Raw genomic sequence first — 24298 nt, forward strand, 5'->3', positions numbered from 1 at the left:
TAGCATTTGCCAAAAAAAAAATGTTTATTATAAATAACAATAAATAACATGTCAGGGCATTAAATAAATAAATAAAAAGATACAATAAATATCAAATAAATAGATCTGTTCCTCCAAATGTCAGAGGGCATTTGTTACTTTACATGAGCCAGCATGGACTCCACTGCGAGCCTCAGCAACAGTTTTGACTGAGGCTACAGTCCAACTGTTAGCTTATGACCTAGCAGCATGTGCAGTGAAAAGATGTAAATGGGGAATGATCAGAGACAGTATTAACTGGGGTGATGGTTATGATGAAATTGTCGACTGTTTACTTCTTGTGCTCCCCTGAGGAGATGTAGGCCATGGCCCGGTTGATGGTGATGGTTCGGGAATAGAAGCCCCTCATCATCTTACACATCTCCAGCCTGTTACTGAAGGTGTCATCCTTCCATATCTTGGTGAAATCCTCCTGTAAAGACACACAAAGGGAAGCAGCATGACTAATTTTAATCACAAAAAAAATCCACAATTTCCCTTTGTGTCATTTGTATCAGTTGTTTATATCCAAATGACTGAAGGAGGAGTAAATGGGAATAAACAAAAAGAGACAGAAAACTACCTCTGAAGAGTCCTCTCCATTCTGCATCAGCGAGCAGTTCTGAAATAAACCGAGGAAAATTTCCTTAGGCAGCTTTCAAAATGTTATTTCCCAAGAGATTTTCACTTCTGTCTTAAAACCATTACTTTTCCTCATTCTCTTTCATCCATCCAACACATGCGTAACAAACTCACCTTCCTTACGCTCTGGATTACTCCCAGAGTTGGGTTTAGGAGGGCGGCTTCCTCTTCAGGACTTCTGAGTGGGGATCTGAGGTAGGACTGGAACGCAGCAGCGTAGTGGGCCAAGTCCTTCATGATGTTCCTCAGACATTCTCTCTGCCAATACAAAGACAAATTAGTCATCAGTCTGCATGAGAAATTACATATTTTAAGTAAATTAGGGGATGTATATAGACACTGCATGTCAGATCATATTGAAGATGGATATAAACTGAAGCACACCTCATTGAAGGAAGAGTTTACTCGTACCACGCAACCTGATTCCTGCGGTGAAGAAAATATTTGAAATTTCTTAGGGTGAATTTTTTCACATATCATTTCAGTTACCAACTGGGATCTTTGAACAATTACTGAATCCATTATTTACTACAAAGGTGTAATTATAGCACAGAGTGTGAGGCTGTTGGCATTAAAAAACAACTTTGGACAATATAAATTTAAGTGAAAAAGTAGTGCTGATCTTTGCCATCAATAACATTTAATAGTTTTTATGGATTTTAATAATAAAGTGAGTGATACCTGAGTCACAGGGGGCGCGCAGGACAAAGCGGTCTCAGTTTTACTCAACACCGCGTTAGTGGAGGTGATGCCGAAACAGAAAACATCCTGTAATCACGCACAACGAGGTGAATGAGTTTGCAATAAATAAATGATAAAAATATCACACGTAGTATCGAGATTTAAGCATGTTACAGTGAACAGTACTCACATTTTTGAGCAGTTTCTCCACATTCAGCAGGAGACTTTTGTAGAGCGACGCGCAGCTCTGGTCATTCTCTGAGCTCAAAGTGCGCACCGGGATTCCGCTGGACGTGCGCCAGTTCAAGGTCAGCAGCAACAACAGCGCACAACTGGTGAAGTCTGCACAGCAAGATGATAAAAAACAAAAACAAAACCAAGAACACATTCTCTTTATGAATCTATTTAACGCCACAAATGCTCCACAGAGGAGAACCGCATGGAAAATAGAATAACTCAGTACACTATAAGTGTCGTTTTGCTTGACTTACAGAATTGACAGGCTGACATCTTTCTCATCTGACAGATATCTCTGCTCAAGCCGTTCATAATCATTAGCACAGAGTCCGATGAATTTATATGCAGGTTTGTTCTTGGGGATTCCCTCTCACGGCCTTGAAGGGACACCAGCAGAGTAATATTATCTTTGTTGGAATGAAAAACGGGAAGTAGGCAGGGATTCCTTTCGTCATAGTACCTCTGCTGCCCACATGGGTGCATTCTAATAATAATAAAAAAATTAGAAAAATAAAAATATCCAGACCGAGATCAGAGGTGAAAACTATGAAAACCAACTGGCTTCATCAGCAGCAAACAGTCTTTTACATGTTGGTGATTTTGGTGTCCAAAGATCCCAAAATACAATGGAAAAGAGCTGCTGCTTAAAAACAGCATCTGCAAAACACAACAAACCAAAAGAACGGCCTACACTTGAATACTGGCACACTGTGTTTCTAAATCTATGACTGAGTGCTCTGCTTTAAGGGTTTTTAATTGATCTGTTCATCTGTGCATTTGCAGAAATACACAAAAACCAGTTGACTAATTTTCTTGAAACTCAGCCAGAGGGCCGGGCAGACAGCAAAGAAGTGACCAGTGAATTTGGCATTGGAGTTAAATTTGTTTTTAAGAGCTCTTATAATTATTTACTTCTAGAGATGGGCCACTATGTTTAATATTAATATTAATATTAGTCTGTGTGATGAGCGCAAGGCTCAAAATGAAAATAATGGTAAGTCCAAACATGACTTCTGCCTCCTTGGAACCCTTTCAGGATAAATCATTAGAAACTAAACAGAGATCTATTGATGGTTCTTAACACACAGAAAACTCACTCTGAAACTTGAGTGGTTGACAGGAGTTTCCTGGCCTTTCAATTGCTTCACTACAGGATCGCAAAAGAATGAAACTCACCCTGATCACAGATGACTAACGGTGTTGGTGTGGGACTGTCTTAATTGCTCATGTGACATCTTAGATATATAAAAGACATCATATTCATTACTAAAGGTGTTTTTTTGTCAGTAATTCCTGCATGTTTATACCTTTCTCACATGACATCATTCATGATCGTTACATCAGTTTCACTTTTTGTAATAAAAAAACAAAACAAATTCATAATTTTGTCTCCAAGGGTGATTTTTTTGCAGTTGAATGTGGATTTCCTGTCAGAGCAGAGAATCAACTCGTGGCACAATAGCGGTGCAGTGATGAGGTCAGACCGAGACAGAGGGATTTCAGTCACTGTGGTCGCGACCACTGATCACGACCGTTACACTTCCTCACGCCAATGAACAGACCGGCAGCGACTGACCCGACATATGGCACAACACAGACCGACATATACGAAACAAAGTTTATTCTTTATTTTACATATCTGTACATAAACATTTCTTCCGTCAAATAAAGTTTTTTTTTCATTACAGTAAGATGAAACGATATTAACACACTTATTCATTTAAAATGACTCGTGTCAGAAAATCAACATTCACAAAATGTTGAAGAGCGATTAGAGTGAACAAATTACCAAAAGCTACGACTCCACTACAAGGCAGGCATGTTTTCCTTTACACTCTTTTAGCACCTTCAAATAAACATTTCTCAGTTGAAAACTACCATTTGTGCAGAATAAAAAAGGTTGAGACTTTGAAATACTTTAAATTACTGTCCAACTTAAAATGGTCTGAAGTTAGTATCCATTTGTTTTTTTTTCTTCTTTTTTTTTTTACAATGTTGTTTCTTTTTTTTTCTTGTGACTTACTTTCTACTGAACTTTTCACTATTATTTTTTTGTTTAATCCCACAATTTTTTGCATTTTGACAGTTATAATTTAGTGGCAAATGTAGAAAGCTAAAAAGAAACAATTGCAAAGCATGGCCGATCACTGCACAGGAAGCTGGGGACAGAATCCATGACAACACACAGTTTCCTCTTCTATCAGGAAGCAGGAATTGCTTTCCCATCCTTACTGCTGGGAGAAAACCACAGAAGCAAATGAGAGGGTGGTCTCCTTCTGTGAGGTTGCCACCACTGCCGTCAGTGGGTCGGACAAGAAGGTGGACGTAGGGAGCAGTGAGGAGAAAAGTACTTGAGACAAAAGGGGCAGGATTTGGATTGAGCGGGGGGGCAGGGGTGTAACGGCCGGGGAGGAAAAGTCTGGTTTGGAGCAGGAGCATTTTGTGGCAAAGGGGGAGATGGGAGGGGCAGGGGAGGGCATCTTATTTGGATAGGGTCTTCTCAGCCAAGTGTTTTTGCTGGCTCTCAGCATGCCTAGACAGAAAAAAGACAAACGGGAATGAAAAATCTGGTGATTTTTAAACATTTTATTGGGAGCAAATCCCAGGAAGAGACCAAACCAACAATAAATTGACTGTAAGAGCAAGTTAGTCCAGGTAAATGAACAATTTGACTGCAGTTTATTCTCTTGTTCATGTCTTTAAAAATAAGAACAAATTTACTTCCTGCTGAGAGCAGCCTGTAGGAAAATAAGGAAGTGCTAAACGAAGAGCTAGATGTTCTTTTTCCTTGACTTTACCCTGTTTTCTGCATTGAATTAATAGGCTTCATTACAAAAGATGAATTAAAGCATGATGGTGGATGCAGAGATGAAGGTGCTGAATTTGTGCTTCATCACCTGGTGAAGTCCTCTATGTCAACCAGCATGGCGTCTTGCTCCATATGTAGTTCATCCCGAATCAGCAGTAACTGTACAAGCTCCTCATTCAGGCCTGAAGATGGAGATCAGATGAATCATTATAAGGTAAAATTATGTTAACAGCAGAAAACAAGAATTTATTCATATCATTCTGACAAACAATGTATTGACATTGAATAATAAATCAAAATGATTATACAATATATTGTATTTGACAGGAGGTCATAGGGTAACGCACAGCACTGGATTAATGTGCTTTTCATGGCAATATGAGACAAAAAAAAACATTCTAGGGGGAAAATCTGCAGTAAATAAAAAGTAGCTCATTATTTTGAACTCATGGGGATTTCTTGAGCTGGTTTGTGGAAGATGATGGATTATTTAGTGTCACAATCACTGATCAGTTCAGTCAAGGAACAGTAAAAGGTACTGTTGTCCAAATATATAAAAGCACTTTCACATCCATTGTATGCGTGTGTGTGTGTTTGTGTATGTGTGTGTGTGCGCGCGTGTGTGTTGAACTCACTTTCGATTTGGGAGTGCAGGTCATTGACTATGACCTGGAGCTGTCCCAGAGTCATGTCTCTTAAGTCGGTGGGCTTTAGGCTTCTCTTCATTAGACACTCGCTGATGTGAGGCATATGTGGCAGCTGAAAACACACACACACACACACACACACACACACACACACACACACACACACACACATGAAAACACATTAGACTTTGTGTTTTATCTATCTGGGGAAATCTGATGATGTGGATAAAAAGACAAAAAAATCAGCAGCAAAAGCTTTCTGTTGTGGAGCTTATAATCAATGACAACTGTGATTATCTTCTAAAACATATCAAAACAAAACTCAAAAACATTAATAACTTTAATTCTGAACTTTTTTATATGACAAAAGCCGGAAGCTGCAGGCGCTTCTTCTTCGCATGTGTGTTTTGCGTGTGTTTACATCCGTCTAGCTGCTCGTGCTCACTTCTTGCCTCTCTTTCACTTTCCCTTTGCACTGGTGTGACAGTACTTCCTTGTGTTGGTTTCAGGGGTGATAAGATGTTGAATCGACAGTGACATAGAGAAATGTTGGGAAATGTTAGTGTTTGGGTGGTAGAGCTGACTGTGGTGTGAGTTTCTGTGGTGTATTGATGGATGTCAGATTAAGGAACTATACTCATTCAACGAGAGAGATGATTTTTTTTTCTTCACTAGAATCTGTCCATTCCCCATTTTTCTCTTTCACTGACTTTCTTTGTACAGATTTAGGAAAAAATCCCACGCTCCCAGTACACAGACAGACGTTTGGACAGAACCTTATTACGCCGGTTGATTTCCTATTTTTTGTCCTTCACAATCCAACTAGCAGCCGGGATATTTTAGGGTCTTTCTGGACTGATGGAAACCTTAACATGAGCTCAGACACACCTTCACAGAAATACTTGTTTATTTATCTGAATACAGCCTTTTTAATTCATTGTAATGTTGATTTCAAGAAATAAACCACATAATATATGGTTAGAATATTTTTTTGCTCTACGATAAAATTATCAGCATGAGACTTTAGTTTTAATTAAATTCTAATGGTAAAAATATGACTTGAATTGTTTAACTCATATTTTTACCTCACTACTAAAATATATCTGCGGTTCGAAGTTGAATGTTTACTCATTTAAATTCCCCTCGTCTGTTTGTTTATTGGAAGGTTTGTCAGCAGGATTACAGAAAAACACATTTCCATGAACCCCGGTGGGATGGCGTGTCAAAGCACACTGAACCCCTTTAAAACTTAACAACGTGAAAAAGATGAATTTTACAACATTTTTATTTAATTTCTCAGAGAATAACTTTTCAACCTCAAGGAAAGGTATTCACAAACCAAATTCTAATTATGTTTGGGTCCAAATAAAAACCCAGATTCATCAGATTTAATGAAGTTGGCTCTCACAAATTCAGCGACTTTGAATTCTTCTTCTGCTATTCTTATTCTGCTTCACGATATTCTGATATCCGAGTCAATATTCCTGTCTAGTAATCTCTGTTCTAGCTCGGTATTTAGCATTTTTGTGCGCAGTGGATCTCGGGTGTGAGGATTTGGCAGGCGGTCGTAACCCTAATTCATCGTATTATTCTTTATGTTTCTGGTACGAACACGACATTGATGGCTTCCGACTTCTGTGCACCGCTACATCCCTAAACACTGAAGTCAATGCTTTCCGGAATATGAATTATAGATGAACCCGGACCGAGCCGCCCTCCTCCTCTCTGAATAAGTAAAGCAATTCTGCCTGCAAGCCTGGGTGGAAAAATACTGGGGCTAAGCGTGGCCGCGTGTGCGTTCATGAAGAGGCAGCGAGGCAGATGAAAACGGATGAAATAATTATAAGCAGTCTCGTCACCACCTCCGTTCCTCTGAATGAGGGCAGAGATGGGGACAGAACAGGGGAGGGATAAGTGAGACGCTTCCTGTGACTTTACCACAACATGACATGTCAGCTAATTCTCAGTTCAGACAAAACTATAGTTATACTTTTCACCATTTCATAACCAACGCTGTGAGAAAACGGTCACCGCAGGTTTTTACACTCAGTTTTGAGGTCCTTTTCAGTTTCAGTGCTCTGGGTAAGACGTCTTTTAGCCTTTCTGCACCTAATACATGAAAAAAATGTGTAGACTGATCTTAAACTTTGAAGTTTATTGAGTTTAATAAGTTTAAAATTTATGTGAAAGCAATTAAACCATGACTGTTGAGTTATTTTTATTCATGGGATTTTATGTGAAAACTTTGTGTTGTTGCCCCTCTTGGCCAGACCTCTCTTCCAAAAGAGCTCATTGATCACAGTGTATCAAACCTGGTTAATAAAGGTGAAATAAAATAATGTAAATAACCCAGACAGTCTCCAATTTGCTGAAACACAAACCTTTTGTCCTCACACGCTTTGAATAACGCAGGATGTTAGTTTAAAGCATGGCCAGGAGAAAAACTCATGTCACATTATGATGTGTCGTCGTTACAAGCCAGTGACATAAAGACGTGGAGGACTTCCTTATCACTGGTAGAGAATACTGACTATTACAGTTACAATAACAGAAGCTGATGTCAAGAATCTTGTCACAAAAAAATTACTTTAGTGAAATGCATTTGTATTCCACTCGTGTTTGAAAAGGAGCACGTTGCGCCCGGGGCCTGACGCTGGCTGAGAGTTAATTTAATATACATGAGGGGAAATTATGCATTTGATAAACCACCGATTTATAAAGTTGTCCCTTGTACTAAGAATGGAAAAGTCTGAAATTTCCCTCATAGGTACACTTCAACTGTAAGAGACAGAATCTAAAAAATATCCAGAAAAGCACCTTCAATGGTTTTTTTAAATAATTATTAGCATTTTATTATATTAAATAAGTATCTGTTCACCTACCGACTCTCACAGACATGTTGTTCATCCCTGTTATCCTCCACTCATTACTGAATTAACCACCTGTTTGAACTGGTTTCCTGCACAAAAGACACCTGTCCATTCTCTCTCCATCATGGGACCAAAGAGCTGTCTAAGGACACGAGGAACAAAACTGTAGACCTGCGAAAGGCTAACATCTGACCTCTGTACTTGTACGCAAAGGTTTCTGGACTCTGGACTTCTTATATTTTTCAATTGTGTAAAATAATTACTTCATGCAATAAAATACAAATTAAATATAGAAATCATAATCGTCACAATAAGAAGGTTCTGGGTTCTATTCCTTCCTGTAAGGAGTTTGTTCTCCCTGCGTCTGTGTGGGTTCCCTCTTAGCTTCCTCCCTCCTCCAAAAATGAGCAACTGGTCATGGCAATTGTCAATAGGTGTGAATGTGATGAAATGGTGTCTTATCCAGGGTGAACCCTGCTTCTCTCCTGTAGCCAGCTGGTAAAGTTTTCAGCAGAACCTTGAACACAAGGCTGAATGTGGATGAAGACGAGACAATTACAATCACCTGATCTCCAAAGAGATGAATGAATGAATGGATGAATGAATAAATGAATGGATGGATGAATGAATGAATGAATGAATGAATGAATGAATGAATGAATGAATGGATGAATGAATGAATGTGAGTTTCTAGGTTTTTCTCACAGTGATGTTTATAACGGTGAAAATTATAGACCTCTCCATTCTTTCTAGGGGGGCAAACTTGCAAAAACAGTGCTTTATTATTATTATTATTATTATTATTATTATTATTATTATTACTATTATTATTATTATATTTCCCCACTGTACTTGACTTGGACCCGGACATTTCCTGTAATGGTAACCTAAACTTTGTGACACTGTTCGTTACTGTATTTCTGACACTGACCAGATCAGCCACTGGTGACTTCTTGCGGTTCTGTTTCTCCACCTCCACCTGCATCTTGGCCATGGGCTTGGCCATCGCCAACGCCAGCTTCGCCTCCGCCTGCAGCTTCTTCTGTCGGCTCAAGAAGTCCATGTCCTCCAGAGACTCCGAGTCATCCTCGGTGGTGTCCCTGTCCGAGTAGGATGAACTTTGCTTGGACTACAGGAAGAATAAAATAGGAGGCAGAAAGTGAGCAGAATGACATATTGCTGGTGGAAACAATACATAGCATTCTTACTATTTTGGTGTGTGGATTTTCCACACTGACGGGAATGTCATTGTGACCGTAATGGGATGTGAGGAGAGCAAGGATGAACATGTAAAAAGGAGATAATTCTCTCTTATCCCCTCTGCTTCTGTTCAGTGTGTCTCAGGCTGACAGGTTAATGTGACCAGTCATCCGTGGCCGTGGCGAGTGTATTCTAATTCAGCTATCGTTTTGCTGCATGAGAATTGGTTAACAGGCCAGAAAACGTCCATAAAGACATTCATGAAGCGACTAAACTATCAGCTTTCTCTGGATCTTAATTAATACCTCCCGTGTTTCACGGCTTTCACTCGTGTTCTCTCCCAGCCGCGCTTTTACACAGGCCTCAGATTCCCTTTGGCATCATGAATGTATAACACGTCATAGTGTTTTCATGAAGTTACAAGAAGTAGGACCTAATATAAACTCTGTAATGATGGGTGAGTGCGTACCATGGGGGACACCGGTGTGTCCAGGCTGGTTTCCGTCTTGCTGTCGTCTGCATCGCTGTCCTTGTCGCTGCCGCTGTCATTAACGAAACATATCTGTAGGTTCATCCCACTCTGCAGCCTGCAGGAGGAAGAGGACAGTCAGAGCAGGGCCAAAATATACCAGGAATGTCAACAGCAGTGCTGCCAGTGTAATCTATGAGGATATCAGCAAAACACTTGTGCTCAATAAAATTTTTAGTGTACTGTGAGTAAACACTGCATGAACTTCTGCACGTGATTATTCAATACAAAAGTGCAACAAAAATCCAAATAAGGAAAGGCTTCTGTTGAGGGCAGAATTAATGAGGGCCTGGGATTTTTAATCATCTCCCCTCTGGTCTTCTATAAGGATTGATCTGAGATGCCTCTGGTAGGTCTGATCAAATCGGCCTCTCACTGGTGGGGGGTGTTTTTGTGCCACAGGTGAGCGGAACATCATGAGCTTTAGATCAACACCAGCGTGGATCAATAACCTGCTCATTCAGAGAGCTGATTGGTTACACAGCATAGATCAAATAAGTCGTGATTAAAAAAAGGACCTGAGTAATCGATGATGTTATTTTTTTAGTAGCATCAAACACCCACCCACCCCTCTTGATCTCAAATTCCCTGCCAATGTGGAACTACTTAGAAGTACTTCTAAGTACTTCTAAGTAGTTCCTCCTTACATTTCTTTATTAGTTTAATAAAGAAATGTAAGGACTTCTATCAGAAATGGTAGAAGAATCTTCTTGATTTTTGGAGTTAGTCACTGGGGCCAGTACCAGACTCAGAAAAGTCCAGCATCAACTGGGCTTTAGTTCCAAATGGATGGGAAATTTCTGGCATTTATTCCCCATGATCATCAGTGATGCAATCAGTTTCATCATTTTACTCAGGGATCCATGTGATTGAAATCATAAGAGTTCAAAACAAAAGAGTAAATGTTAAAAGAACATTATGTTCCAGTAAATATAGTGTAGGAGTAGTGTGTGTGTGTGTGTGTGTGTGTGTGTGTGTGTGTGTGTGTGTGTGTGTGTGTGTGTGTGTGTATGTGTGTGTGTGTGTGTATTAGCGTCTTGTGGGAAGTGAGAGCCACTAGTCCATTCATGCTGTTCACATCATCTGTGCTTCCTGTCTCTGTGTTACCCATGCCAGTAAACTTAGCCTTTCAGATTTATTGATTTAGGAAAACTACCAACCCCTGGCATTAATATAAAAAAGGTTTTAAAATAATGGAGTATGAAGGAGGTCAGAGATCTCACCGCGAGGACAGGCTGGGTTTGCCACTCTTGCTGCAGCTGGTGTAGATGCCGGGCCCATCGTCGAAGAAACTGCCCAGGGCCAACTTCTGCCTGATAGACTCTCTCTCATTCTTTTGGGCCTGTAACAGGACATTAAAAAGGTGATTTTGTAGTTTTTGCTGTGGGGTCAGAGGACTAGAGGTCAGAGGTCAGGATTGGAGAGATTCCATTCATCAAAGATTCACCCCTAGAAACTCAACTAAACTCAGTAATACCCCTACAGGGGTCGTTCAGAGTTGTCGTTGCCAGTTTACACCAGCAGATGGAGCTGTTGTTCAAGAGACTCAACCACATGCAGTAAATCATTTTAGGAGGATTTCCACAGGATTATGTTTATGTGGGGAGGGGGCTCACCTGCTCATAGCATTTATAGTACAAGGAAAACAATCAGTGAGAAACTGTTTCTAGACTAGAATTTTCTGTCATAACTTTGGAAGGATTCCAACAAACTTTGTTCATCCACAAAAAAAAAAAAAAAATTATCAACATGACACCAAATCCATTAAGCGTGATTTGAATGACCTTTAACTACTTCATCTTTGTATATTTTTTTATTTGGCATTAGGACTCCTTTATTTTGAAGAGCTACATTTCATATATCTTTTTTTCCCCTCAACTTGTAAAACATCTTATCTTTGATAATACTTGTGTGACACAATACTTCTGTGAATAATGGGGTAGATGTATAATGTGTAGACATTCCTGACCGGATTCTGGTCTAAGTCCTCCTGTCTCGCTTCCTTACATTCCTATTAAATAGTTACCTAAATCAGCATCACCAGACATTTTTCCTACTCATTTCTTTTCCACTCATCTCTTTTCATCTCCTCTTCTGTCAGCCTCAGGCTTTTCATTTTTTTCCCCACTGAGCCATTTCACCGCTACTCATTCTTCTCTTCCTCTTGCAAATTGCTTATCACAACTTCACCTTTCTAACGCTTGTTTCCTGAAACTCATCATCTGCCTCCTCTTCCTCTCCTGCTCTGCTCTTCTGACAAATTTGTACCAGCGTTGGTGAGAATAAAATTAATTCCACTCCACACAAGAGCCCACAAGATGCACTTGGCACAGTCGCTGCACACACACACTGGCACACAGAAGAGTGGACTTGGCACGCCATCTCTCCTTTATCTGTGTATGTGTGTCTTTATGTGTGTGTTTTTGTGTGGGTGTGTGTTTACATGTGTGTTCCAGCGCAGTCAAGATGAGCCCACTTGAGAGCTTCAGTCACTACTTCAAAGGAGCAGCAGTAGCAGCCTATGTGGAGCAGTGAAGACACACATGTATGCACAAGCACATGGCTGATGACATCACAGCTGACACGCTGTCAGTCACCGCTTCAGGGAGCAGCTGCTCCAAGCCAGGATGAAAACCACAGGCTACAGGTTTCACCTCATGAGCCCCGGAAGCACAAACATATCCGTTACTGATCAGAAAGGATCAGTGACGCCACAAGTGTTATAAAACTGGTCTCAAAAAAACCTTGGTTTGGTTAACATGTTTAGGGGGTGATCGTATATAACTCAGTGAATGTCAGCGTTCATTCGTTAAAGCAACTGATGCCCTGCAGCCGTAAGATCAACATTTCATCACACAAACAATCACGACTTTTGTTAATCCTCATTCCGGCTCTTTACATAATGTGAGTCTGTAAGGACAAAAAGAATCGATTCCATCATAAATTTGTTGCTACACTGGTAGTTAGTCAACCACACGGAAAATAAATAATTACTCTGCTGCTCTTCTCGTAAAACATAGTAGTGCTTCGAGATACGAGCTGCTTCACATACCAGTTTTTTTGAGATAAGAGCCGTCGCTCTGTCCATATTTTAGTTCAAAATACGAGCAAAAATAATTCATGGAATAATGACTTTGCTTGTGTGTTCTCCTGACATTTGTATTTTTTCTCATCGTCTACATAACTTATATAAAATTAATTCTGCACAGGCAAAGTATGCATGTACATATTGATTGATAAAACCCCCCGTTTTTTTTCATAATTTAAAGTGTTTTGAAAAGGATTAATTATTAATGATTCTAGTTATTTTAGCTAAGTCATGGAATGAATTCATCTCAAGATACTCCTGTAATCGATATATGACTTAGTCTATAAAATGATAAGGATCCAATTTCAAACCTCAAAAATAAATAGTTTCGGGTTACAAATCAATGATAGAAAAGCTGCAACTAAGAGTTTTCTTAGACTTGACATCAAAGTATTTTCCAATTTCAGTAATTTTCTGTCAGTTGAACAACTCAGTGGTAAATCTCTAAATGACAGGAGGACGTCTTCTCTGCACCCCACACCTGCCTGACAACACCGCCTCCTGTCTCTGGACAAATATCATCTGCTACGCAGCATGTTCTCAGTGTGTGTTTGTGTGTGTGTGTGTGTGTGTGTGTGTGTGTGTGTGTGTGTCTGGGTGGGCTGTGAGTTGTAAATAGTCATCATGGGAGCCCCGTAAACCATTTACAAAGCTGTTAAATGTGCCACTGAGAGGTGGAGTTGAAGAAGAGGGGGAATTACCTCTTTCTTCCTTTATTTCCTACGAGTGTTTTTTCATTTATAGCTCATCTTTTACCACCTCTCCTCATCTTTGAAACTGTTTTATGCCAAGTTAAAATGAACTTCATTGAAAGAATGTACATTTTAGAGCCTTTTTGATGCAGGAAGCAATCAACTAAAGTCATTTTCACAGTTTTTGTGTTTCCCTTTTCGGCATACAGGTGTGACTATTCAAATTTCCTAATGCGATCCCCGCGTGTGAACGGCTGCAGTCGTTTCAACTCACTCAGTCAGACTGTCCTGAATGAGACGTCATCGCATCCTTTTTTTTGTTTTGTTTGTTTCACATGGAAATGTTCCCTCTTAAGCTGCTTATAAACCTCATAAACTCTTGAGATGGCAAAATAACGGCTGTTACCCCCCCCCCCCATGATGGTGACACCTGCAATCACTGGATCCATTATGCTCACAATCATCAGATGAATGTGGGAAAGGGAAAAAGACGTAGAGATAGAGAGGGAATGAGTGACAATTCTAAACACCTTTCTCATTTCCAGGTCTTCAGGAATGCAGTTGCTGCCATCATCTACATTAATTTGGGGGCGACACTATTTTTGTTTTTCCTTGAGTAATTTTCTCTGCAGAAAATCCGTCATTAGCAAAGACATTTTCGTCTCCACCTTGCTCTACAACCACTCATCTGCAGACCTTAGAGAGTGATTTAGCCCTAGTTATGGATGACAGGGTGCTTATTTTGAGCCAACAAGTCTGTATTAGAGGAAGGATTCATTTATCAGTGTTAACAACGCGTTTCCTTCTGTTCCTTCTATTGACTGTTCAGATCTGTGCTGAGTATAAATGGGTTTGCGAACACGAATCTACCAGACGGGATTTCTCTCCCTTGCTTTAAACTGATTTAAGGCTCCTTCATCGCCTCCGTCTTTATGTAAAACTAAATGAGAAGGTCCTTTGAAGAATGTCACCTCTTCATTCGCCACTAATTCTTCTTAATTTGTTGACTTTCCTTCCATTACTCACTAAGTGCTTTTGATTTTTATTTGAACAAATACGGCTTTCACTGACTGATACCTGTAGACAAGAACCCACTGTTCACACTCACACACACACACACACACATGCAAAAAAAACCAAAAAAACGATGATGTGAAAAGTGTGACACTGCTGGAGTTCACGGTGAGCCGTCGCTGCTGAGTTCGTAGTTCTACCAGCACATCGCTGCGTGTTTTTAGCCTCATTGTTCGCACAGGTGTTCACATGCTGAGATGAGATGACTTAAACATATCTCTGAGAAACACCACCAAAAAACCCCAAAACTACTAAATATAAAGGAACAGGTTGAGCAGAACATTTATATTTTGAAAAACTGCAAGTATAACATTGGTTTTTTTAAAAGGTCACCCCTTAGAACCTGTTTTCAAGCTGCTAAAACACCGCTGTTGGCTAAATATTTTATGCAAGAACAAAATATATAAATCTATGAAGAACACATGAGGTGTAAAAACAACAGTTCATAGTTTTCTTGGGAAGCTATGGGTGAAACTATTTCTTTCCTGCACATAGTGAGTGTCTGCAGGTGCCTTCAGTGACCTTCCAGCCCCCCTGCCTTAGATCCCACTGCCTCCTGTCTCTATAAGCAGTGTGTATAGTTAAATGTGGAGTCCAGCTCCCCATTAAAGTACACACACAACTCTAAACGCTGTGGCGGTGCATTCCACCACAGATAAGGACGCTGATCTCTGACCCATCATCCAGGTCAGCCTCAGGTCAGCGCACGGCTGCTGCTGTCATTCACAAATGGTGGAGGGTTGTACAAGAGTGTTTGCTACGATGGCAAAAGAAGTGGGGGAGGGACACAACAGGAGGGGGGGGGGACGACGACACAAAGGCATTGAGGGGAAATGGGGAGAATGAAGTGGGCTTAGACAGGACAAAGGTTCTCCTGGTGACATCTGAGCCTGAAGCCATACGAAGGATCGGATCAGAGGGAAAAGAGTCAGCCCCCCACCCCCACCCCATCCCCTAGGATAATCCAACACCACTATGTCATAACTTTGGCCCACATATTTAAGAACTTTATACCCAAACTCAGTGCATGACATCACGCTCTATGTTTGGAGCTGGATCACAAAGATCCACGCACGCACACATGCACACACACACACACACACACACACACACACAAACACACACACACACACACACATACACACACACACACACACATTCTGGGATTTAGAAGTGAAGATCAATACCTCTCTCATGTCTGGGTGTGTGAGGCGGTGAGGGTAGCTTAGCATGGAGACTCACATCTGACTAGTTCTGCCTAAAGCAAACCAAACTGTCTGGAGCTGAAAAATTAAAAGTAAATTTATTTATTTTTTGATAGAAAAATATATAAAAAATAAAGAGTGAAAATAGATAATGTGCTGAATTCTTTAAGGACTGTTGGACTGTGCAGCTATACACTGATGTTATTCAAAGATTAGATGGATGGATGGATGGATGGATAAACAAACATTAAATGTAATTTCATTTATAAAAAGAGACAAAAACATAAAAATCTGGAAGAAAGTTGGACAAGAATTAAAAATGTGTAATTTAAAGTTTTGTATGGTTGTTGTGATGTTGCTTCTAGCTGAGATATTGTCAAGTAAAGATTTCTCTTCAATCAGTTTAGATTCCTCTGGATGGATTCATTCTTTCATCATCGTTCTCCTCCTGTCTGAAAGCTAGGCTATGCTAACTCATGCTCATATTCTCTTTCAGACTGATCAAATATTCCTTTATAAAAATGAAGACATGGTATTTGTATATACTGAATGTGTATATACCTTGTCAGACACTGAAAACGGTAAAACCCCCGCAAACATATCCACACGCGTCATGAAATGTTCCGCATAAACTGATAACAATTTTTTTTCCGTTATCCCTCAAGTTGTACAATATAAGCTTCAGCCATTATTGAAATAAGTCTTATAAGTAAGGAATAAGACAACGCTCTGTTTCTTTTACCTCTTTGTAGTCATCACTGATGTAGAGGTTGGAGGTTTGGCTGATGACATCATGCTCTCCACCGCATCCATCACTATTATCTAGTTCCTCCCTCATCATTCCCTCCCTCCCTCCTTGGTGTCCTGACATTTCCTCTCTGCTCCCCCAGTCCCTGGGTTATTCCAAACCTATTCCATAGTGTAGTATCCACACATCACATTCCCGGCCAACTCACACTTTGCCGTGACAAACCTCACTCGCTCCAACGTTACGAGAAAAAGAAAAGCTCTCCTCCTCTACTGATGGCTTCTTCTTGCCTTTCTCTTACATGATGTGACACTGGTTCTCTTCCACTTCCCTGCAGCTTCTGACTCTTCCAGTCGCTGCTCTAGGTTTTTCCTCTGCAGTTTTTTCCTCTCACACAGGACTGTGAAAGCAAAGCGGTCAGAGGTAAGGCCCCTTTGGACCCTCCCTACCTTCCAAACTTTGGGTCAGGGCAGCCTCTCACCACCAGAGCGAGCACAACAGAGGGCGAGGGAGAAACTCACACTGCTGATTTTTTTTTTTTTCCATTTTCACACCCTGACACGAGGACAGCAGCTGCTCACAACCAGTTTGGAATGAGACACACTGCATGTCTGTGAATGTGTTTATTGCTGTGCATTTGTGTCAAAATATGTGTTTTGATGCCTCCTGGTGTATTTGAGGTCTCCTTTTTAACGCCGTCTCTCACTGACTATATTATTTCTCTCCCAGGGATCCTTTTTATCAGGATTCTGCGCATGTTTGTGAAAGGCATAAACATGAGTTAACATATACGAGGCGAAATAAATGCAAAAGTGTGAGTGTTTATGTAATAGAGGGGGGGGTAGCGCGCTCCCTTTCCTGCTAAGGTAAAAATAGTGCCCTGTCTGGAGTCCAAAGCCAGCAGCCTCACAGGCTCAGCCAGCTAAAAGAAAAAAACCCCAGATGGAGCACAATGGACTATTAGTCTCCCACACAAACACATATTAGTCAGTTGCACAAACTCGCTAACGCCTTGGCTCAGATACGCAGACATTGCTGTGGCCTTGTAGCAGTGACTTACATTTTTTGATTTGAGCGCTACGCGGTGTGAAATGATCTCATCTTAGCGAGACGTTATTGACCCGTGACTCATAAATTTGTCACAGACGCCCAGACAGAGAATGATGTCCACATACGGTGAAGAATCACACTGCAGAGAACACGGATTCACACAAACACACAAACCATCAGCTGGCTACAGAGAGAAATGCAATAATTGGAAAACCATTATTATTGTGTTGAAATGAAATACACAGGTGAAGTGGTTAAATGAGATGGATGCTAGTGATCATGTTTGTTGTTTTATCATTCAATACTTGGTTGTCAATGGGAACCCATCATTATTTTCCACACGTAAGGCTGCTAACCTCAAATTGCCTCTTATGTTTGACAAATTTTAAAGATGTATTTCATTAAAATCAATATCGGAGAAAGAAAACTCGTCATACCTGAGTGGTAAAAGAATTTAAAGAACTAAAAAAAGATCGCTGTGCTTCTTATCTGGCTTCAGTGTCTCGGCACAGAAAACTGGTCAATGTGCTGATTATAATCTTGTTTTTGTATTCTTTGACAGATTTTCCCAAACTTTGAGTCTTGTTTTGTACATTTTAGAATGTATTCCAAAGCTATTTTTACTCAGTGCAGGAAAATATAAAATATGCATTCATGTTCTGTTGTTAATAGAACACACAGCATAGTGCAGACTGATCTCTTGTCATCTCACATTGAAGGGCTACATGTAGTCATCACTGACAAACAATGATTTGTTGGATGGCTGGAATAAAGAAAGCACTAGATCTATTAACTAAAATGAAGTAAAACCATATCCAAGTGAACCAACAGGACTATCGGAAAAATGCACAAAAACTGAGGCAGAGACAAGCTTTTAACACGTTTTTGTAGTATTTCTTTCAAACCTCGACCAGCAGCCTCACAGGATGAATCGCGCTCAATTATTAAAAGCTGGAACAGGAACACAGGGATCAGATAAGAAATATGTAGCAGGCCCAAATACAAATGGGCATTCAAGAGAGATGAGTGAAGAAAGACAAGAGGGTGGAGAGCGTGAACTGATACTCATGGACATGAGGCGCGTTCATCTGTTACTCAGACACAGACGGAGAGAAGGCGAAAGGAAGCGCAGAGGAACACAGCTGGGGAATGACGTATTGGCTCGATAACATCAAAGAGCATTTGAAAAGATGCAAAAATACACACACACACACACATGCGCGCACACACACACGCACACAAACACACATACTCACACACACACAGGGTTAAATGAAAATAGGAAGTAGGCTGGATTCAGTGTTGATCCCTGGGGATTATGGGTAGAGTACAGTGAATTGTCTGGCTGTCTCTTGAATCCACCCACATGGGATTGCTACTGAATACACACACACAAACACACACACACACACACACACACACACACACACACACACACACACACACACACACACACACACACACACACACACACACACACACACACACCACACACACACCACACACACACACACACACACACACACACACACACACACACACACACACACACACACACACACACACACAGGCCTATAAAACTGGTGTTAGCTGTGAGCCAGTGGCCTGTTTAGGGCTAACTGGGTGGGGCGGCGCTGCCTGACGGTTCTCTGCTTCATTACTGAGGCTGACTTCATAGTGGAGATGAAGTCAGAGCTGATTCAAATACATAGGAGGCAGAAATGGGGGGGGGGGGTTACCTGGGATACTTTTGGATTGCAGACCAATATAGAGACTCTACACGTGCATGCCCAAATGTGCACACTGAATGTGCACAAAACCATAGCATAAATCTCTTTTCAAGGGCAAAGGCTGGGGATATGACTGCATATCTGAGACTCACCCGGGTTTATGACTCTGGGTCAAATGACAGGGAGGGAGAGAGAGACACATAGACAGGGAGGGAGGGAGAGAGAGAGAGAGAGAGAGAGAGAGAGAGAGAGAGAGAGAGAGAGAGAGAGAGAGAGAGAGAGAGAGAGAGGGAGGGAGGGAGGGAGGGAGAGAGAGAGAGAGAGAGAGAGAGAGAGAGAGAGAGAGAGAGGAGAGAGAGAGAGAGAGAGAGAGAGAGAGAGAGAGAGAGAGAGAGAGGGGGGGGAGAGAGAGAGAGAGAGAGAGAGATGCACACAGAACGGCTCATTGTTCCAAGTGAACAGAGGGTGACTGTGGGAGAGAAGGTTCCTGGCACCTCCTGTAAGTCTGGGATCCAAGGCCTATGGTGGCGTGTGTGTGTGTGTGCGCGCGCGCATGCGTTTGTGTGTGGTCATGTATGTGTGTGTGTGTGTATGCATATTTCTGATGCCTACATTTGCGATGCATTCCTTCTGTTCATTTAGTTTTACTTCAGGTGTTTTCTTTAACAATAACATCGAATCGTCATAAATTATTAATAGAATGATGTGAAAAATAAATAAAATCAGAAATGATCTCTGAATCCTTCATGGTGCCGACCTTCAACACTTACTGTAACAAGACCATTACTCCTGTTCTACCCACAATGCTCAGTGTTGGTCAAGCTGTTTTAAGACTATGAGGGAGGGATTGTGTGTAGCAAGAACGAACACATTAAAATTTTACGCGACAAAATGAGCCTGACACAAAGACAGAACTATTGATCTGATGATTGTATAAATCTTGTTTCATACATAGTTCTGTACCTGAAAACCACCGTACATGTGTGCAATTTCACCACACGCACAACACACACGACACACACTCTACAGACTCTGCTTACCATGACAGCTTGGTGAGAACATCTCCATGGCGATGCTCTGTTGTGCTCCAGACAAATTGTGGCACAGGGTGGCCCATCAGAGAGTCTGTACCTCACACAGTTATTTGGGTCTTGTTTTTGTCCTGACTGATATTATTAAACACACTTCAAGTTAAATAATTCGTTTTGAGAGCTGCATATTTTTACTTTCAAAAATTTAAATTCAGATCTGTTTCTCTTAACTTGGCATCATGATTAGAGAGAGAATTCACAAGCTTGGATAGGTTCAAGATTAAAAAACCCCCCCCAAACATTCAAAGTTTAATGTTCAGCCATAGTAACTACATTAATTTATCCTCTCTGTAGTCTGGGTTACCGTCCAGGATTATTTATCATATCTGTCATTCCATCTTGATCCATGAGTGGCATTTACCGAAAATGCTGGTCCTCATTTATAATTCATCAGACCCACACCTCATATAGTGTTACACAGACACACGAGACCTCCTCCAAACCTCTCTGATCGCACATGAAAAATTGCGTGAGTTCGTCGACACGCGCGAAACATAAGTGTGTATAAACCCTTATGCATGTGCAGATAAATATTGCTGGAATGACACGCCGTGGCCTGGACCGTAAATCTCTGCGTCATCCTTGAACCTGCTGTCGAGGCACAATGAGATTCACAGATTTTACAAGAGGGCAGGAAAACACGAGGACACTCAGAGATCTCTGTTTCTGGAAAACACATTAAATAACGGTGTGTTTTAAGCACTTAAAAACCAAAACAGCATCAAGATGACGAGGCTGGTGTCAGCTGATAAATGGTTAATGAACATTTTAATTCCATTTTTTTTCCCCTTTCTATCTACTTGCAAAATTGATGCTTAAATCAAGATAGCTTTTGTTGCGTACTCATCAAACTAATCACATGATTGGCTCTCCCTTGGGTCGGCCTGTGACTTCATTGTCTAATGGGTTGTGACATCAAGTGGGAGCCCGACTCAGAAATTATGGGGTGATGAAGGAGGGGAGTGGAGGGGCCTTTCTAAGAAAGACGAGGGCTGCACCTTAATTAAAGTAGTGGAAAACAAGGATGACAATAACTACAGCCAGCCCGCCCAGAGACCAGGTCTGCTCCAGGAGACAAACAGAAACAAGGACAACCCCCCCCCCCCACCACCACCCTCAACCATTTCACTTTGCTCCTTTTCCATTTAAAGCCCTTATTAAACCTCTCGTTCCTTCTCCTCCTCTATTATTTCCTCTCTCCTATCCGACTTTGCTTATATCCAGCTTTCAATGTGTGTGTGTGTGTGTGTGTGTGTGTGTGTGTGTGTGTGTGTGTGTGTGTGTGTGTGTGTGTGTGTGTGTGTGTGTGTGTGTGTGTGTGTGTGTGTGTGTGTGTGTGCGTGCGTGTGTGTGTGAGTGTGTGTGATGTATGTGAGGGGCGCTGTCTGCTTGCTGGTTGCCAGGTTACCGGTCTAATTGAGAGGTCTCCAGAGAGTGACTGTTATCAGAGCCTGAACCCTCCCCTTACCGCGCTCCTTCTTCTCCTTATCCCATCTCCGTTTCCCACTACATTCCTCACATTCGAGTCATCCCAACTTGTTTCCACTTTCCGTCCCTCGTCAGGATGTTTTTTTTATTAGTAACTGACAATTTATTTTCTTGGAAAAAAACAAACAAACTGCATTTAGTTTAGCTTATTTTTTTCAGTTGCCGTCACTCTCCTTCATCTTCCCACCCGTCTCCTCTGAGCCTTTGGCATCACTTTCCTCTATTTATCTGCTGCTACTGCCTTCCATCTATTCTGTCGCTCTGTCTCGATTTTATCCATCATGAAAACATATCAGCGAATCCTTATCCCGTTACACAACTGCTTCCTCGCCCACTGCAGCACAAATCCAGAAAGGAGAACACTCGTAGAGTCTGTGAACTGATACAGAAACAAAGATTGACGCAAATGATTTCTCATATGATTTGATTCTTTTGTGAGGGTTTCTCACCTGACAATTATAAACCAGCAACCTGCGGATTCTTAATTATTCCTCAATGCTAATCTCTCAAGCATTAAGAGGATTTACGAAGAACTGACACGAGATCAGCTCCTATAAATATTGAGAACACCAGAGGTTAGCTCTTACGCTTGTTGGCATCCAGTTTTGAACCTCAAAACCAGGAAACAACATGAGAAACAGCGGTGCATATGGGATCGGTCGGTGGCATCTTTCTACAGCATAAATTAAAAATGATAATTCATTCAAACTCAGCGATAACTGTGGAGGACTCAAGTGTTTCGGGTCCATAAATCATTGAAAGGCCTTTCCATTCCTCCAGGATCTGATGCTCTAATCTCACAGCTCCCACGACACCTTTTCATGCTTCTACACTTCCCACCACAGGAGCTCCATGTTCCTTTTCCATATTCAGCTCATCTCTTTTGCCTTTCATCTACCTCGCTGCATTGCAGACATCCCTCCCAAGCACAGCATTTTTATGAAGAAGTGGATGTACAGCTGAGATGTTTTTACTGTTCTTTAATCACACCTGCCCCCCCACCCACCCACCCACTCCCCAATTCCTTGTTAGATAAAGTGGGACACTGCAGATCAAGATGAAACAACTTGATACAGATGCACATAGACATCGCACAATCCTTCCAAAACACATTCATATTTAAATTCTGAACAGCGTGTCCTCTGTGTGACGCACACTTCATGGGATACGTTCAGTCGTGACGGTATATAAAAACTTGCACACCTCATGCATCCTTCATTGATTGATGAGGGTGGTGAGAGGAGGATGTGGAGAAGAGGTAGAACATGATTCCCTTGAGGCAAGTAATCTCTTAGCAACTGGTGATCCATCATATTTACAACACAATCACGTCATGTGTGCAATAATACTCTTATTTTTATGTGGTAGTCAACATTTCCCGGTAACATGAATTGAGTAAAAAAAATTAAAAAAAAATCTATATCAGCTGCCGACTACCTTGTAAGAACAGTTTTCCTGGTGGACCATCCTTCACAGCATCCTAGAGCAGAGCTGGCTGAGCTTGGGATGAAGACAAGCTGTGACCAGATTCCCAAACCCCCCAGTGGTATTCCAGTGGAATCGGAGAAGTGGAAACTCTTCTGGTCCTCGATCCAAACTACAAAAAAAATTTAACTCTCCTGCTCTCCAGTCAGATCAGCGTTCACCCTTTGCCTTCTATCTCTGTTTTCAGACTGTTTTCTGCTCTGCCTGTCAAAAAGGGAAGGGCAGACTCTGATCGCTGCTTCCCCAAAAAAACCGAAAGAGGGAGGGGAGGGAGAGGACTGGAGGAGGGCTGTGAGAATGGGAGAGAGAGAGAGAGAGAAGGTGGGGAGAGGCAGAGACTACATTCCTGTCTGCTTTGGACTGAAAAGAGAAGAGGGAGGAGCTGCTCAGCTGAGTACATGCAGGATTGGCCAATGGGTAGAGGCCAATGGGGGACAGTGAGGGAGGGTGAGGTTGGCGAGGGTCAGGGGCTGGGATGTCATTCATATGGAGTCACGACTGACAGTCAGACAGTGAAAGGAGAAGGGCAGAGGGATAACTTTCGTCCATGACCTTTGTTGTAATCCCAACCTGTGCAGGACTGTCTGTGAAAAACAGACTTTAAAAGTTAAAGTATTGCAAAATCAGAGTCCAAAGTTGTTTTAAGTTTTATGATTAAAAGGCATCCAATTATGGAATGACTAATTTGTAGTCCTAAAACGGTTTGCGATTTAAATCCACAATAAAGTGGCTTCTACTAAAGAATTCCTTTAAATGTGTTACTGACTGATGTGTGAGTTCATCCTTATACATGTAGACTGCATGTATACGTAACAATGAGGAAGAACTGCATCTATCCCTCATGCTGTTGGTCTCTTTGTTGGATTATAACCTCACAGCGGCAGATGGCCCTCTATAATCCACAACCCACTCAGATAATCTCTTCCTTCTTCGTCTCTCCCTCCATTTCTCTATCCTGATTTACACCCATTTATTTTAAATCCATCTCTTTGTTTTTTACGGCTTTTAACTCAC

The 24298-nt window shown here is 41.3% G+C and overlaps 2 protein-coding genes across 2 annotated transcripts in view; both read right to left on the bottom strand.

The window, feature by feature from the left end:
- Positions 1–122: 122 nt before the first annotated feature.
- il12a (interleukin 12a) lies at positions 123–1890 on the bottom strand. Its single transcript, XM_068317521.1, has 7 exons — positions 1833–1890; positions 1532–1683; positions 1342–1428; positions 1045–1086; positions 775–918; positions 602–640; positions 123–451 (listed from the first exon to the last, which is right to left on the bottom strand). The coding sequence occupies exons 1-7, from the start codon at positions 1888–1890 to the stop codon at positions 311–313; spliced, it is 663 nt and encodes a 220-aa protein (XP_068173622.1). The 3' UTR covers positions 123–310.
- A 1290-nt stretch (positions 1891–3180) lies between these two features.
- The window catches only part of schip1 (schwannomin interacting protein 1), a 33890-nt gene continuing 12772 nt past the window's right edge, over positions 3181–24298 (bottom strand). Inside the window, exons 3-8 of the mRNA XM_068316846.1 lie at positions 10857–10975; positions 9574–9691; positions 8836–9033; positions 5023–5146; positions 4476–4569; positions 3181–4111 (exon numbers count right to left, since the gene is read on the bottom strand). Coding sequence (XP_068172947.1) covers positions 4060–4111; positions 4476–4569; positions 5023–5146; positions 8836–9033; positions 9574–9691; positions 10857–10975 — 705 coding nt within the window. The 3' untranslated portion in view covers positions 3181–4059. The remainder of the gene's footprint in view (positions 4112–4475; positions 4570–5022; positions 5147–8835; positions 9034–9573; positions 9692–10856; positions 10976–24298) is intronic.

Source organism: Antennarius striatus, chromosome 6, assembly GCF_040054535.1.
Source record: "Antennarius striatus isolate MH-2024 chromosome 6, ASM4005453v1, whole genome shotgun sequence".
In the NCBI taxonomy this organism is placed as follows: Eukaryota; Metazoa; Chordata; class Actinopteri; order Lophiiformes; family Antennariidae; genus Antennarius; species Antennarius striatus.

Excerpts from the sequence above, each read along its gene's own strand:
- il12a (XM_068317521.1), bottom strand. The coding sequence starts at position 1,890 with ATGAACGGCTTGAGCAGAGATATCTGTCAGATGAGAAAGATGTCAGCC. Across the intron at positions 1,087-1,341 it reads GCGCGCCCCCTGTGACTCAG|GAATCAGGTTGCGTGGTACG; the intron begins GTATCACTCACT and ends TCTTCACCGCAG. Across the intron at positions 452-601 it reads ATGGAGAGGACTCTTCAGAG|GAGGATTTCACCAAGATATG; the intron begins GTAGTTTTCTGT and ends GTGTCTTTACAG.